This window comes from Pteronotus mesoamericanus, unplaced genomic scaffold (genome assembly GCF_021234165.1).
Source record: "Pteronotus mesoamericanus isolate MK-2021 breed Mesoamerican mustached bat unplaced genomic scaffold, CSHL_Meso_final contig_100, whole genome shotgun sequence".
Classification (NCBI taxonomy): Eukaryota; Metazoa; Chordata; class Mammalia; order Chiroptera; family Mormoopidae; genus Pteronotus; species Pteronotus mesoamericanus.
In genome coordinates, this window is record NW_026554999.1 from 17,744,279 (window position 1) to 17,757,208 (window position 12,930).

The 12,930-nt window shown below is 57.8% G+C and overlaps 1 protein-coding gene across 1 annotated transcript in view; it reads right to left on the reverse strand.

The window, feature by feature from the left end:
* Positions 1-4,143: 4,143 nt before the first annotated feature.
* Positions 4,144-12,930, reverse strand: part of HCN4 (hyperpolarization activated cyclic nucleotide gated potassium channel 4) — a 38,184-nt gene continuing 29,397 nt past the window's right edge. The window contains exons 3-8 of the mRNA XM_054584087.1: positions 11,862-12,023; positions 9,588-9,806; positions 6,483-6,629; positions 6,140-6,380; positions 5,689-5,853; positions 4,144-5,600 (exon numbers count right to left, since the gene is read on the reverse strand). Coding sequence (XP_054440062.1) covers positions 4,144-5,600; positions 5,689-5,853; positions 6,140-6,380; positions 6,483-6,629; positions 9,588-9,806; positions 11,862-12,023 — 2,391 coding nt within the window. The remainder of the gene's footprint in view (positions 5,601-5,688; positions 5,854-6,139; positions 6,381-6,482; positions 6,630-9,587; positions 9,807-11,861; positions 12,024-12,930) is intronic.

Consider the following 12,930-nt stretch of genomic DNA (forward strand, 5'->3'; position numbering starts at 1 on the left):
TGGGGCCAAAGCACAGGGAGCCCTGGCATTGAGGGGCTGGATGCGGTCTGCTGGGGGGAGCATCTCATCGCTGACTTGTTCAGAACTGCTGCTAGAAGCGATGGTGAAAGATAAGAGTAAGCAAACCGACATTTAGTTGTTTTAATTCTAATTTTTAAATTCTCTTCAGACAACACAGCCTTTCTTGCCTGCACTGGACAGACCGTTCCTGCTGCCCAGCCCTTGGGGCCCCCAGGGCAGGGGCCCGCATTGGCTCCAGGGCCCGTGGGAGCATCTGGCTCCTTCATGTTCCAGCTGACCCGTCTGGGGCAAGGTCCTCGCCCACTTTGGGCCTCAGTGTCCTTTGGCTCACTAGACTTGAGGCCAATTCTTACCTCATCGGGAGGATTGTGAGGATGAAGGGAGATAACAGGAGAGCTCAAAGAGCAGAGCACACAGTAGGTACTGGTGCTGTCCTGCCCACCCCTCACCGCCAGAAGCTTGGCCCTGTGTAGGCACCTGGGGTGGCATGGGTCCAGCAGGGCGAGGGGGGAGGTGCACACAGTAGTGGGTGGGGGTGAGGGTGAGTGTTCTTGGGCACAGTACAGATCCACCCCTCGGGTTTGGCTGGACCCGCAGCGATCCCTCCCACCCTGAGCTCAGCACGGCCGGTAGCTGTCCGCAAGGGTCTCCCCAGATCCCGAAAGGCCAGCCCTGTGCCCAGCCCTGTGCCCAGCCCCTGCCTTTCCAGCGGTGCTCAGGAAGCACCACCGCCTGGGCCACAGGGGGCAGTTGTCATGGGGATGCTGGGCCTGCGGAACTGCCTCCTTGGCAACAGGACTCCCAGGTCAGTTACCATGGAAACAACATCCACTTGGCAATCAGTGATGGGGACGGGGTTCCCTTCGCTGAGGACTTTCCCCTCTGGCATGTGGGCAGGCAGGCAACACAGCACTCCTCATGCTGCCAGGAGCCTCCGGGACTTGGCTTTTCCAGCCACAGATCATTGCCTCTCTGCCCGGCAAGGTCTCAGGGCCTGCAGGAACCTTCTGCAGCCACGAGTGGCAGAGGTTGCCGTCTGAGGGCATTGCAAGGGGCCTGAGGGCCAGCCCTGACATCCCCCCACCGCAGCGGGGAGTGGGCACCATACCTACTAACGAGGCCCTGGATCCTGAGTGCGCCCTCGGGTTCCCCAACCCACACAGGAGCCCAAAGGCTGGGGCTCACCCTTGGCCACTCTGAAAGGCAACCCTTTGTCCTGGTCCTGAAACCCCCCATCTTGGTCACCTCTGTCCCCCAGCCACCCTCCCTCTTCTCATTGGCTAAGGTGGCATCACCCTGTTCAGTATCCAGCCGTGGAGTCCACGTGCACATTCCTATCCTCCTCCTCCTCCTTCAGGGAGCTTCAAGGAATCCCAGGGACGCTGGGACGGGAAGCAGCTGAGTCAGGGTCTCCCACCTCCACTGACAACGGACACCCTTCCCCTCTCAGCAGCCCACAAACAGCACACGGCCTCCACTACTCCCTGTTAACTTTGCCACCCCCCGCCCCCCAATCCCTGGCCCCTAAAAGAAGGTAGCATCTGCTGAAATCTTTTTTATTTAAATAAAATATACAATATGGCATGTTTGCCGTTTTCTGCTTTAAAAGTGGAAGATTTGAAAATTGCTCGTCAGGGACTGAGGAAGGCCCAGTCTCCAGTGGCTGGGCTGGGCCTGAGCTTTTATAAAATGTGTGTGTGTGTGTGTGTGTGTGTGTGTGTGTGTGTAGGTGGCGAGACCAGGCCCTGATAGTAAGGGGGGTGTGCTCAGTCCTCGTGCCACTGAACCCTCCGCCCCTACTCCTGTCCCTTTGCTACCACCCATCCTGCTGCTTCCAGGACTAGGCTGTGGGTTCAGCTTAAGCAAGCCTTCCTTGCGGGGCAGGGGTGTGCGCAGGCTCAAGAGTGAGGCTCCTGCTTAAATTCTTCTATCTCTGAGAGCTCCCTGGGCCAGTAAGGACCAAAGCCAGGCGGCCCCTCATCTCTCCCGAAGACCCCAGGATCTGCTCCGTGTCCCATCAACGGAGACCAGCCTGCGCCACATCCCAGGACAAAGCCTTATCTCACGAACATTCCAGCTGGGGGCCTGAAGAGCTCTGAACTGCCGGGGTGGGGGTGGGGCTTGGGGGGTGAGCCCTCCTCATTATTTGGGTCTTGGTAGCCAATCCTGCTGCCACCCTACAGGAAGGGGCGGACCACTGACCTGGGCCCTGGCAGGGTCTTGTTGGGGAGTATTATGCCTAAGGAGCTGCTAAAATCTGAACTGCTTTCACACCGACTCCACTCTGGACCTGCTTCTGGCTCCTAGCTGCCTGGGAAATCAAGGCCATCCCCTTAGCTTGTCGTCCAAGGCCTTCCCTCTGACCGCATGGCTTCAAGATCTCCTCCCAAAGCCCCGGAACTCCGCATCTACCTTCTCGTCCCTCCCTGAGCACCCCACCCACCCCCTTTCCACTTTTCCCTTCCCTATTCCTTCCTTTCCTCCCTCCAACTCTTCCGACACCTCAAGGCCTGGCTCAAACCTACCAATGGCCACGTACCTTCCTCAGGCCCCTTGGGAAGCCAAGCCACCTCCTATGTCCTGAGATCATAAGTCCTGGAACCCTCAGGCCAAGCTCCCTGGGCTCTCAACATAGGCTGCTGGAGCAATAGGACGGGTGCATGAGGGAGGAGCAGAAGAAACATGACTTATTGAGCACCTACTATGATTATGTGCCAGGTGCCGGGCTGGGCGTTTCACATACACTGCCTCTCTCATCTGGTCTTCATACGTCCTTGTGAGGTGGCACCATATGAGGTAACAGACTTGGAAAGGTCAGATAACTTGCTCAAGGTCACACAGCTAAGGCAGGGTAGGGATTTGAACCAGGTCTGGTTGCCTCCGGAATCTGGTCTCTTTCCTCTGTTTCATGCATGAAGACTGCCTAACAGCCCCTCTCAACAGTTCTTAATGGAGGGAATCTAAGCTTTGGCCTCAGGCAGGCATGAATTTGAATCTTAGATCAGTCCAAGCTCTGCCACTTCTGGTTGCGTGATTCTGGAAAACTTACCCAAATCTCTAATTTCTTCATCTGTGAAATGGGGAGAATCGAAGTACCTACCTGATGGGCTTTGTGAAATTGAAGGAGTTAAAGTGTGTAAAGTGCTGACCCAGTGCTTGGCATAGAGCAGACTCAAATAGAAGTCCCTTCGCCTCCCACTGTACAGATTGGGGAACGGAGGGACAGAGGTGACAGGATGTGCTTGAGGACCTGCCAGAGGCACAGCTTAGAGTCCTCTGCTTCCATGTGGGGGGAGGTCAGGCTAGGACTGGATATGAGACCAGAGACAGGGAGGGGGGGGCCTGCTGAGAGGTCTTGGGGGCATCTTCCCTGAGGACTGGAAAGAGTACTTCCTTCAGACCCTGCAATGCCCAGCCTGCGGGCCACGGTGGGCTGGGGATGTAAGGTGACCTGGGTGTCCTGGCAACATGGGATTAAACTAGACCGCACACACATGTGCACACATGTGAGTGGCTATCTACATGGCTCTACAGAGCGCTACATAGCTTATACATATACACATATTACATACATATACATATCTTGCTAAGTTTGCAGTAAAAAAAAAATGCAAGATTCTCAGGACCCTGGCCCCATTGTGTTCCAGGGACTCAGGTGACTGAGGCTCCCCAGGAACACGCTCCAGGACAGCCCCTTTTCCAGGGAACCAGACGACCCCAAGCAAAGTGAGGCACCAAGTTCACAGCTAAGGGGCTGGTGGTGGCTGGTGCCCTAAAACAAATACAATGACAGGTCTGCTCTAGGAACCCCCAACAGGGGGCCCCCACGCCTCCGCGGAGCTCCAGCCACTCCCCTTGCCCCTGTGGCTCTTGTGTTTGGGCCTTGCCTGCTCCACCCCCACCCCCCCAATTCTAAGTATTAAAATAGTCTATAAAAGCAAGTGACCAAAAATCTATAGCTCTAAGAATACCTGGTTATTTTCTGCTGTCTTTTGTTTTTCTGGTGTGAGTTTTTTTAAAATGATAGTTATTATTGTTATTGGTATATCTCCTAAATCACAGTTAAACCTGAAGGAAGAAAAATGAAGGAAAAAGAAGAAAAAAGAGAGGGAGGAGCCCAGCTTATAGGTTGGATGGCAGTTTGGATCGCACTGGCTCAGGCCTGACCCCAGGTTCCCTCTGGGGAGCAGCAGTCAGGGGTGGCCCCCCAGAAGAGGCGGCTCTTGCCCCAAACAAAGAAAGAGGGGGTGGCAAAGAACCTGAGGATGTCTTCCGAGGCAGAGTGACATGCTGGCCAGGGGTGGCACCAAAGGGCCTCCCAGGGAAGCCGAGGCCACCGCTGCCCCCACTGCAAACCCCGGCTCGGGGCAGGAGTGGGAAGGCAGCCACGGACTCCCCAGAGGAGTGCGGGGAGGCTCTGCGGAGAGTCTGCGCCCCGTCCTGGGGCAGGGCCGGCTGAGAGGCTGAGATGAGCTTGAGGTCCTGGGTGAGGCGGCCTGGGGTGAGGGGTGGCGTGCCCCGGCGCTGGGGAACCTGGGGCGGTGGGGGGCTGGATACAGGTGGCAGGAGCAAGGAACCATGGGAGCCAGAGGCCCGGGGTGGGGCACTTGGGAAAGTTCTTGGGGGCCCTGGGCTGTGGCCAGGGGGGCTGAGACCTCCTCGGGGAGTAAAGGCTATAGGAGAAGCCCCCCCAGAGGCCCCCGCCACTGATGGCAGCTCAGGCTGCCGTGGAGGTGTCTCTGGTGTACCTGGTGGGCCGGCAGCCAGACCCGGGGACATCTCCCCAGGAGGCTGGCCGAGCTGCCCTGGGCTGGATGATGGGGACCTGGATGAGGGTGGGGGTGGCAGGAAGTGCTCCAGGAGTCCCAGGCCTCCCCGGGCCCCTGGCAGCGGGGGTGGCGGCTGGTTAGCCTGTGGGGAGTGGGCACCCGGCTGCAGTGGGGTGAGCAGGGGTGAGTCCGATGAGGACAGGGAACCACCCAGCGCTCTGTGGAAGTGGCCGAACCCAGCTGTGGTGGTGGCAGCTGTGTTGGCGGAGGGCGTGGGGGCTGGAGAGGAGCCGCTGACCCCCGCCGGTGGGGAAGAGCTGGACGAAGGCAGGAGGGGGCTCAGTCCGGCGGGGGCAGAGAATCCAGCCAGCTGTTGGATGTGGAAGGAAGAGGAAGACGGCGTGCCCACCTGGGATGGGCTGCTGGTGGGCGAGGCAGAGCCCAGTGCAGAAGGGATCAGAGACTGCAGCCGCTTCAGATGCCTGGGTGTCTGCCCTGCCCCGAGGCTGCTGAGCCCAGGCCCTGGAGGCGGGCGGAAGATGGCGGCGGGCAGGCGTGGGTGGTGGGTGAGTGCTATGGCCACGGAAGTGGTGGCGGCAGCAGCCTGCAGAGGCGCCTGGATCAGCGGGGTCCAGATGACGGGAGTGGGGGTCGGAGTGGCAGAGGCGGCGGCCTGCACGCGGTGTGCACAGTGAGCCATCTCGCGGTCGTGCTGCACAATCTGCTGGATGATCTCATTCTCCTGGTAGTTGAAGACACCTGAGTTGAGGTCATGCTGGACTTTGTGGAGGAGGATGGAGTTCTTCTTGCCTGGGCCACAGGAGAGCAGGGGCTCAGGCCAGAGCAGGAGAGGGGGAGAACACTGCCTCCCTCCCGCCCTCTAGCCCGGTCACCTCACCAATGCGGTCCAAGCGGTCCAGCGCCACGGTCTCAAAGGCCCGCCGCATCATGGGGTACTCCTCCAGCACCTCATTGAAGTTGTCCACGCTCAGCGAGTACAGGCGGCAGTAGGTGTCAGCCCTCACGCTGGCTGTGCGCCGGCCCCGCGTCAGCAGGCAGATCTCTGCCAGGACAGCAGGAGTCAGGGTGGCCTCCAAAGGGCCCGCACCCCACCCTGGCCTGGATCCCCACTGCCTGGTACAGATACTTGAGAGATATATTCACAAGCCCTCCACCCCAGGTCACCTCCCCCACCACCAAATGTGTGGCAGGCTGTCTTTCCCATCTCTGGAACCATAGCCATATATTGGGCTCGGAGACACCCACTTCCAGGCAGTAGCCTGAAATATTAACTTTGGGGTCTCCCTAACCCACTCCCCTGGCCCCCCAGGACCGCCTAGCTGCCTCACCTCCGAAGTAGGAGCCATCTGCCAGCTTGGTCTCCTTGTTGCCCTTGGTGAGAACGCTGACCACGCCATGCTGGATGAAGTACATCTTCTTGCCGATGGTGCCTTCGCGGATAATGTAGTCGCCGGGCTGGAAGACCTCGAAGCGCAGCTTAGTCAGCATGGATGTCACGAAGTTGGGGTCTGCATTGGCGAACAGTGGCATGGAGGCCACAAGTTTCCGGCAGTTAAAGTTGATGATCTCCTGCTCCCCAGAGAGAGACGATTGGGAAAGAGGGAGAAGATGAGGGGAGCCTGCGGGCAGAAAGGCCCCGGCTCCCACGCCCCCGCCAGCCGTCCAGCTCACCTCCCGCAGCGGCTCGCTGAGCTCGCCCAGGATGCTGTCCTCATCGAACATTTTGCCCTGGTAGCGGTGCTCGTAGTAATCATGGATGCGCTGCCGCGTGTCGGGTGGGAGCTTGTGGAAGGACATGTACTGCTCCACCTGCTTGTACTGAGTCCAGGACAGAGGACAGGCCGTCACCTCTTGCCTGGCCAGCCCCACTGCCCTGGCTGGTACCACGAGGCCTTGGCCCTGCTGGTGACCAGAGCTGGCACTGACCCCATGGGCCCACCAGGACCATCTTGGCTTGGGGTCACATTGTGCCCCAAGCATTGGCCCTGACGGTCAGCAGCTGGGCTGGAGGAGAAGGTCCATCAGACTGGCTAGTCTTCACCGTGTTCAATGCTATGGAGATGGCTGGGGACAACAAGGACTGTGCAAAGCCCAGTTACAGGAGCTGACCAGGAAGTCAATGAAGTTTCCTCTACATATCAGTCTTTTCTGTGATACACAGCAGACCAGAGAGGCCTCACTGACTTGGGAAGGAGCTCTCTCCCACCGGCGGTGACAAAATGGCAGCGATGGCGGGACTGGGCCACAGTGGGTTACAAGGACTGGAGGCTGAAGCCAGGATGGCTGAGCCATCCTATCTGCCATACGTGACAGATATCCAAACGTGGACTGGCCTGAGACTGAGTCACTCTGCAACTCCATCCCAGGGGAGGGGAGGGGAGAGCAGGGACAGGTTTAGAACAGAGACTGTTGAACCTAGGTGGTCTCAACCAAATAAGAAATGGTCCTGCCCACCCTGGGTTGTGGGTGGAGAGTGGGATTCCTCAGGAGCCTGGTTAGGGGCCAGAGGCTTTGACTGAGCAAAAGCAGATTCTTTGCACACTGGGATGCAAGGGAAGTCCCTGTATCCCAGGAACAATCAGAACAGGCAGCCTGTTCTCGCGTATCAGTGCTCCAAAGAAGTAGGGACATGGTGTTGCTACAGAGATGCCAATGGGCAACTGAGGGCTGGGAGATGATGTTTCCTAATGTTCTTCCAGCCAACCTGGCCTCTGACTGCTCTAAGTTATACCCAGCTACAAAGGGACAGTGACATCCTGGATGGCTATGGGGACAAGAGCAGCCAGAACAGAGCTGTATTTTAGAGAGCCAACTGGAATGGGAGGCAGGGTCTGGGGGGGGCCAGGACTTAGAAGGTAGTTAAAGTGGGTCAGGTGAGAGACAGCAGTGGGGATAAAGGGGAGGTAATGTGTTTAAGAGAGATTTATGGGTAAATTGTACATTGAAGAGCTATTAGCTAAATGATAAATAAAGACAACACTCAACAAAAAGCCACAAGCAGCTTGACTCTCCTGCACAGTAGATCCTGATCCCTAAACTATCCCTAATCGTGGTCGTAGGCTGAGCCTCCACCCTGACACAGTGAGCCCTGATTTGGTCACAGGCTGGGCCTTGATGCTGGTCTATGCTGATCCCTCTCCTGGCCTTTGAAGCCCTGGCCTTTATAACCTGACTCCTCTCTCCTTCCCCTCCCTCGCACCTCCCTCCTAACCCAGAACCCGTTGTACTAATCAGGCTGCTTTCTTTATCGCCCATCTACACACCTTAGCTCATGCTCATCATGACAACTGGCCTAGAATTCTCTTCTATGTTCTCCTTCTTCCCCCTGCCTTCCCAAAATGATCTTCCCAGCTGTCCTGGCTCTTCAGGCTCCCCTGAGTTCCCCTCTCGGTGTCACGGGACCTGGGCTGCCATCTCTACCCCCTAAGGGGACAGCATCTGAGGCGGGCGGGCAGGCAGGCAGGCAGTTAATCAATGCACACCGAGAGCCCTACTATGTGCCAGACACTGGGAATACAATGGGGAAGGCCGGACCTGGCTAAAATAGAGGGCTATAGGGCCACGGCATGTTCTGAGCATGAGAAGGAAAATGTCCTTATGTGCCAGGCTCAGAAAACACGTATTGGAGTTAAGCTGCATCAAGAGTAACATAAAGGGTCCCAGCAGTGCTATGATTGATTTATACTTTTTTTAATGCCAGTGCTGTCTGCTGTCTGGAGAATGGAGTGAAAGAGGGCAGAAGGGGGCCCACTCAGCCAATAAATATCGAGTGGCTTACTCTGTAGGGTCGTTCCTCACAAATGCCATGATAAACCCCTTGTGTCATCCCCACTATACAGACAAGCACACGGAACACAGAGCTGTGATGTTATATGGTCACACCCAACGGTGAGCTTGCCAGTGGGAAGCCGGGCCTAGAACCCAGGCAACCTTACTGCGGTGTAGCCACTGGTTCAGGAAGCTGCTGCAGTGGCCCAGCTGGAAGCCAGCTGGGATGACAGGGAGGCATTACTGGCTGCTGGACGTCAAGGAAGCCTCCTGCTTTCCGGCCTGGGCCTCTGTGCTGCTGTGCCTACTAACGGGATGGGCGAGAGTGGAGGTTTGGAGTCGCAAGGGCAAGGGAGATGGCTCTCGTTTTGGACAGAATGAGGCTGAGGTGTCCAGGGAGGCATCAAACAGACAGTCTGGGGCTGAGGAAAGAGGTGGCGTTTGGACGCCGCTGCACAGAGAAGGACAGGGCGCATGGGGGTGGGGCAGTGAACCTAGGAAGAAAGGAGAGGCAGAGGAGCAAAGCACTAAGCTCAAAGCACCTGGGTCCCACTGTGTGATGACTGAAGAGGCGAGCAGCTACGGAGAGCAGGGAGAACTGGCCTGGGGGAGGAGGGAGACGAGGGTGTGCGCTCACAGAAACCACGTGGAAAGCCAGAGGCGGTAACTGTCGAATGAAGTGCCCCGAGACTCCGAGCAAGACGTGGACCCAAAAGGCCCTGCGTTAGCCACGCAGAGAATACGGGTGAGCCTGGATTCACGGGGCTGAGAAATGGATTCAGAGCTCATAAACCATGTGGGGTTTGTGTTTCTTCATTTTAGGAAAGTTTTTAAAAGAAAGAAAAAGAGGCTACAATAACAAAGACAGCAGCTGAAGCCACATGATGGTGGTAGGCTGGGTACACGGGGACCTGGTGAGAACCCACTGGCTGGAGCCTGTGCTCCCTGGGGACCAAAGGGCAGGGCCTCCTGAGAGAGCCCAGGGTGGAACACAGCTTTCTGCCCTACCTTCTCCTGGTACTGGCGTCGGGAGGAGTCCAGGGACTGGATGAGGGCGGTGGCGTGGCCGATGAACATAGCGTAGCAGGTGGCGCCCACGATCATGCTAAGCATGGTGAGCCAGACGTCAGACATGCCCACGGGTGCCTGCCGTCCATACCCGATGCACAGCATGTGGCTCATGGCCTTGAACAGGGCATAGGAATACTGCTTTCCCCAGGAGTTGTTCTGTGGGTTGGAGCACAGGTAGACAGACATGGGGTGCAGTGGTCCCGAAGGCTCACACCAGTGAGGGCAGGCCTTCTCATCAGCGCCTAGAGAGGTCCCCACCACCTCCCACCCTGCAACCTCTTTCCCAGCTGCTGAGCCCCGGGCCCCCATCTCACTGATGGCTGTAGGCTCTGGAGAGGAGCAGGGAGACCAACACTGGCAACCTGTGGTGACCGAGTGACTCCCCCACTTCCGTGGGCAAAGGGATCAGATGGGAAGCCCCAGCAAACGGCACAGCCCCCGTTTGACCTCTCAGCCCCCACAGGGCAGCCTGGCGCTCCAGAGCAGCCAAAAGATCCAAGCTGAGCCACCCTGTTGTGCTCTGCTTGCTAAAATAGCTCCATCCCCCCACCCCAAACTACTGCCGAGTGAAGCCCATTTCCCCACTGACCTCAATTGCAAAAGCAGATATGCTTCCCCTGGGGGGACCCGAGCCAAAGACACTGTCCTCATTTTGGGGGAGCAAAAGCTAAAGTGCTGCTGAGCTGACTCCTCCCTCCGTGCACCCTGTGTGCAGCTGCCCATGGCTGTGGCCCCCAGTTATCCTCCCTCCACGAAAGGGGGCCTGTCTGGAGCACACACTGCTCGGGGGTGGGAGGAGGGGCAGAGGGAGAGAGGCAACCGGCTATTTTTGTCTCCAAAGATAGTCGGTCTCTCAAGGAAGCCTCCCTGTGGGGACATGGGGCTCAGAAGGGCCACCCCCTAAATTTGGTGCATGTGTGGGCCTGTGATTCTCACGTGGAGGAAACTGTCCTGGATGAGGGGCCACCAGATGAACCCCAGTGCTGGCGCTTCCCCAGTGCCTCCCTGCTGACACAATGAGCCCACCCAACCACATGACGCACAGACCCTCTGCCCAGAGCCTCAAGTACTCCCAGGGTCACCGGGCTGCTCCCAGCACCCGAGGGGAGGCACAGGGACTGCAGACCACGTTCAAGGTCACCCAGACCAAACTGGACAGAGCTAAGCTAGTATGGGTGCTCAGTCCAAACCAGGGTGGGAGGTCTGGGGGGTGACGATCTTCAGGGGTGCAGGGGGCCTGGGTGCTGGGAGAAGGAGGGACCCCCAGCTGCCTCCAGTCAGGGCTTTTGGCCTTACTGCTCAGCCCCTGGAGACCGGGAAATTCAATCCATAAGGCCAATTCATTTACACTTAGCCCATCAAAAGGCTGTTTACTAACGGCCTATCTGATGCTGAAAGATGCCTCAGGGTCTCTTTCACCTCTGCCAAAGCCAGCTTCTCCTACCCTGGGGCCCTAGGGATTTGCCTACAGACCAACCTAAACTGACTGGGAGGAAGCGGAGGGAGCCCGAGTGCCCAGACCCAGAGAGAGGTTCACAGGTCCGGGGGGTCCTCTACCCGCCCGGAGCCCACCCACCCTGTCTACGAGGGGATGGGGACTCTGCACTATGGCTTCCCTAGCCCCAATTCCAACTTTTCTCACCCACCCACAGATTTGGAAGGGATCAGGCTCCACCTGGTCTTCCCTCCCCACTCAGGACTCCACCTGTGACCAGGACATATATATATGGCGGGGACGAGGGGGTGACAGGAGTAGAGGGACAGTTCAGCTCTGTTCCTGAAGCAGAAAGTATACACTGTGTGTGATTTGGGAGTCCATGCCCCTCACAGGGTTCTCTTTTCTGGGAGTTGGCTTTTAGCTGGGTCTGCCTCTGGGGAACAGAGGCAGGAGGGCAGGACCCACCAGCCCAGTGCTGCCACTCCTGACAGAATCCGAACAGCCCAGGTCTTAGCCTCCTTGGGTGAATCCGGGTCCAAATATCCAGGCTCCCAACTGCATGATGCTATGAGAAGGAAGCGGTAGGCAGCAGCACGTGGCCACGAGCTCTGTGATAAACCTGCACTGGGTAAAGCCGTGTGCCCTTGGGCGCCGGGCTGGCACCTCGGGGTCCGACACGTTGGAACTCAGGATTTCCAAGTTGTGGACCCGCTCTGCTCCTTTGTGCCTCATCGGCCCCCTCTGCCCGCACCCAGGGCCCCCTGGGCACTCACCACCATGTTGTTGATGGACACCCAGCAGTCGTCGGGGAAGTCCTGCAGCATGGGGACCAGGAACTGCAGGCAGCCATCCCAGTGGCAGAGCAGGAGCATCATGCCGATGAGGTTCACGATGCGCACCACGGCGCTGGCCAGGTCGTAGGTCATGTGGAAGATCTGTTGGCAGAGATGAAAACATTGGCCTAGACAGGTGAGTGACCAGGAGGGGGGAACACCCCCTCCCCGCCAGACCCTGCAGCTGCTTGGGGCACTGCCCTGCTCACACAGAGCAGGGGGCCCCACTCAGGGCAGGTCCGGGCTATGGCTGGGGTGGTAGGGCACCAGGCCAGGCCCTGGAAGAAGCAGAATGCAGGCTGCAGGGCCCCAGATGGATGCCCCTGGGGTCTGTGCAGGTATAGGGGGCCTCCCGTGAGAAGCCCAGCCATCCAGGGTCTGTCCCTTCTTTCAAAGCCCACTTCTCCTACCCTGGGACCCTGGGGATTTGCCGAGAGACCAAACCAAACCAACTGGGAGAACGAGGAGGGAGCCTGGGGTTCACAGACCCGGAGAGAGGGAGGGCGCCACGAGCCCCACACAGCCCTGAAGTGGGCAGAGGAATCGCTCCATCAGCCCGCCGAGGCTGTGAAGACCACAGGGAGGACAGCTCGCCAGCCTGAGGCTCCTCAGGGACCACGGGCTGCAGTCATGCCAGGGGCACAGTGTTTCCTGACGTCAGTCACCGGACTCAGGACTCCCCCCCGCCCCCAACCAAGGGGCGATGGGCTCTGCCCAAGGCAGTCATGCGACTGTGATGGGAACAGCCTGGACACACAGGCTCCAAGTTCACACTGACCTCAATCCCAGGCCCACTTCCTACCCAGTTCCCAGCTGTGTGACCTTAAGAAAGTCCTTGAACCTTTTTGATCATGTTTCCTCACCTGGAAAATGATGATAAAAAGTCTTACCTGATTGGGTTGTCCAAAGAATTAAATTATACATATAAAGTGATTACTATTGGATATAGAAGTATTCAATACATTGCAAACCATTATTAACTGGTAAGTTGTTATTAATAATTAATCTT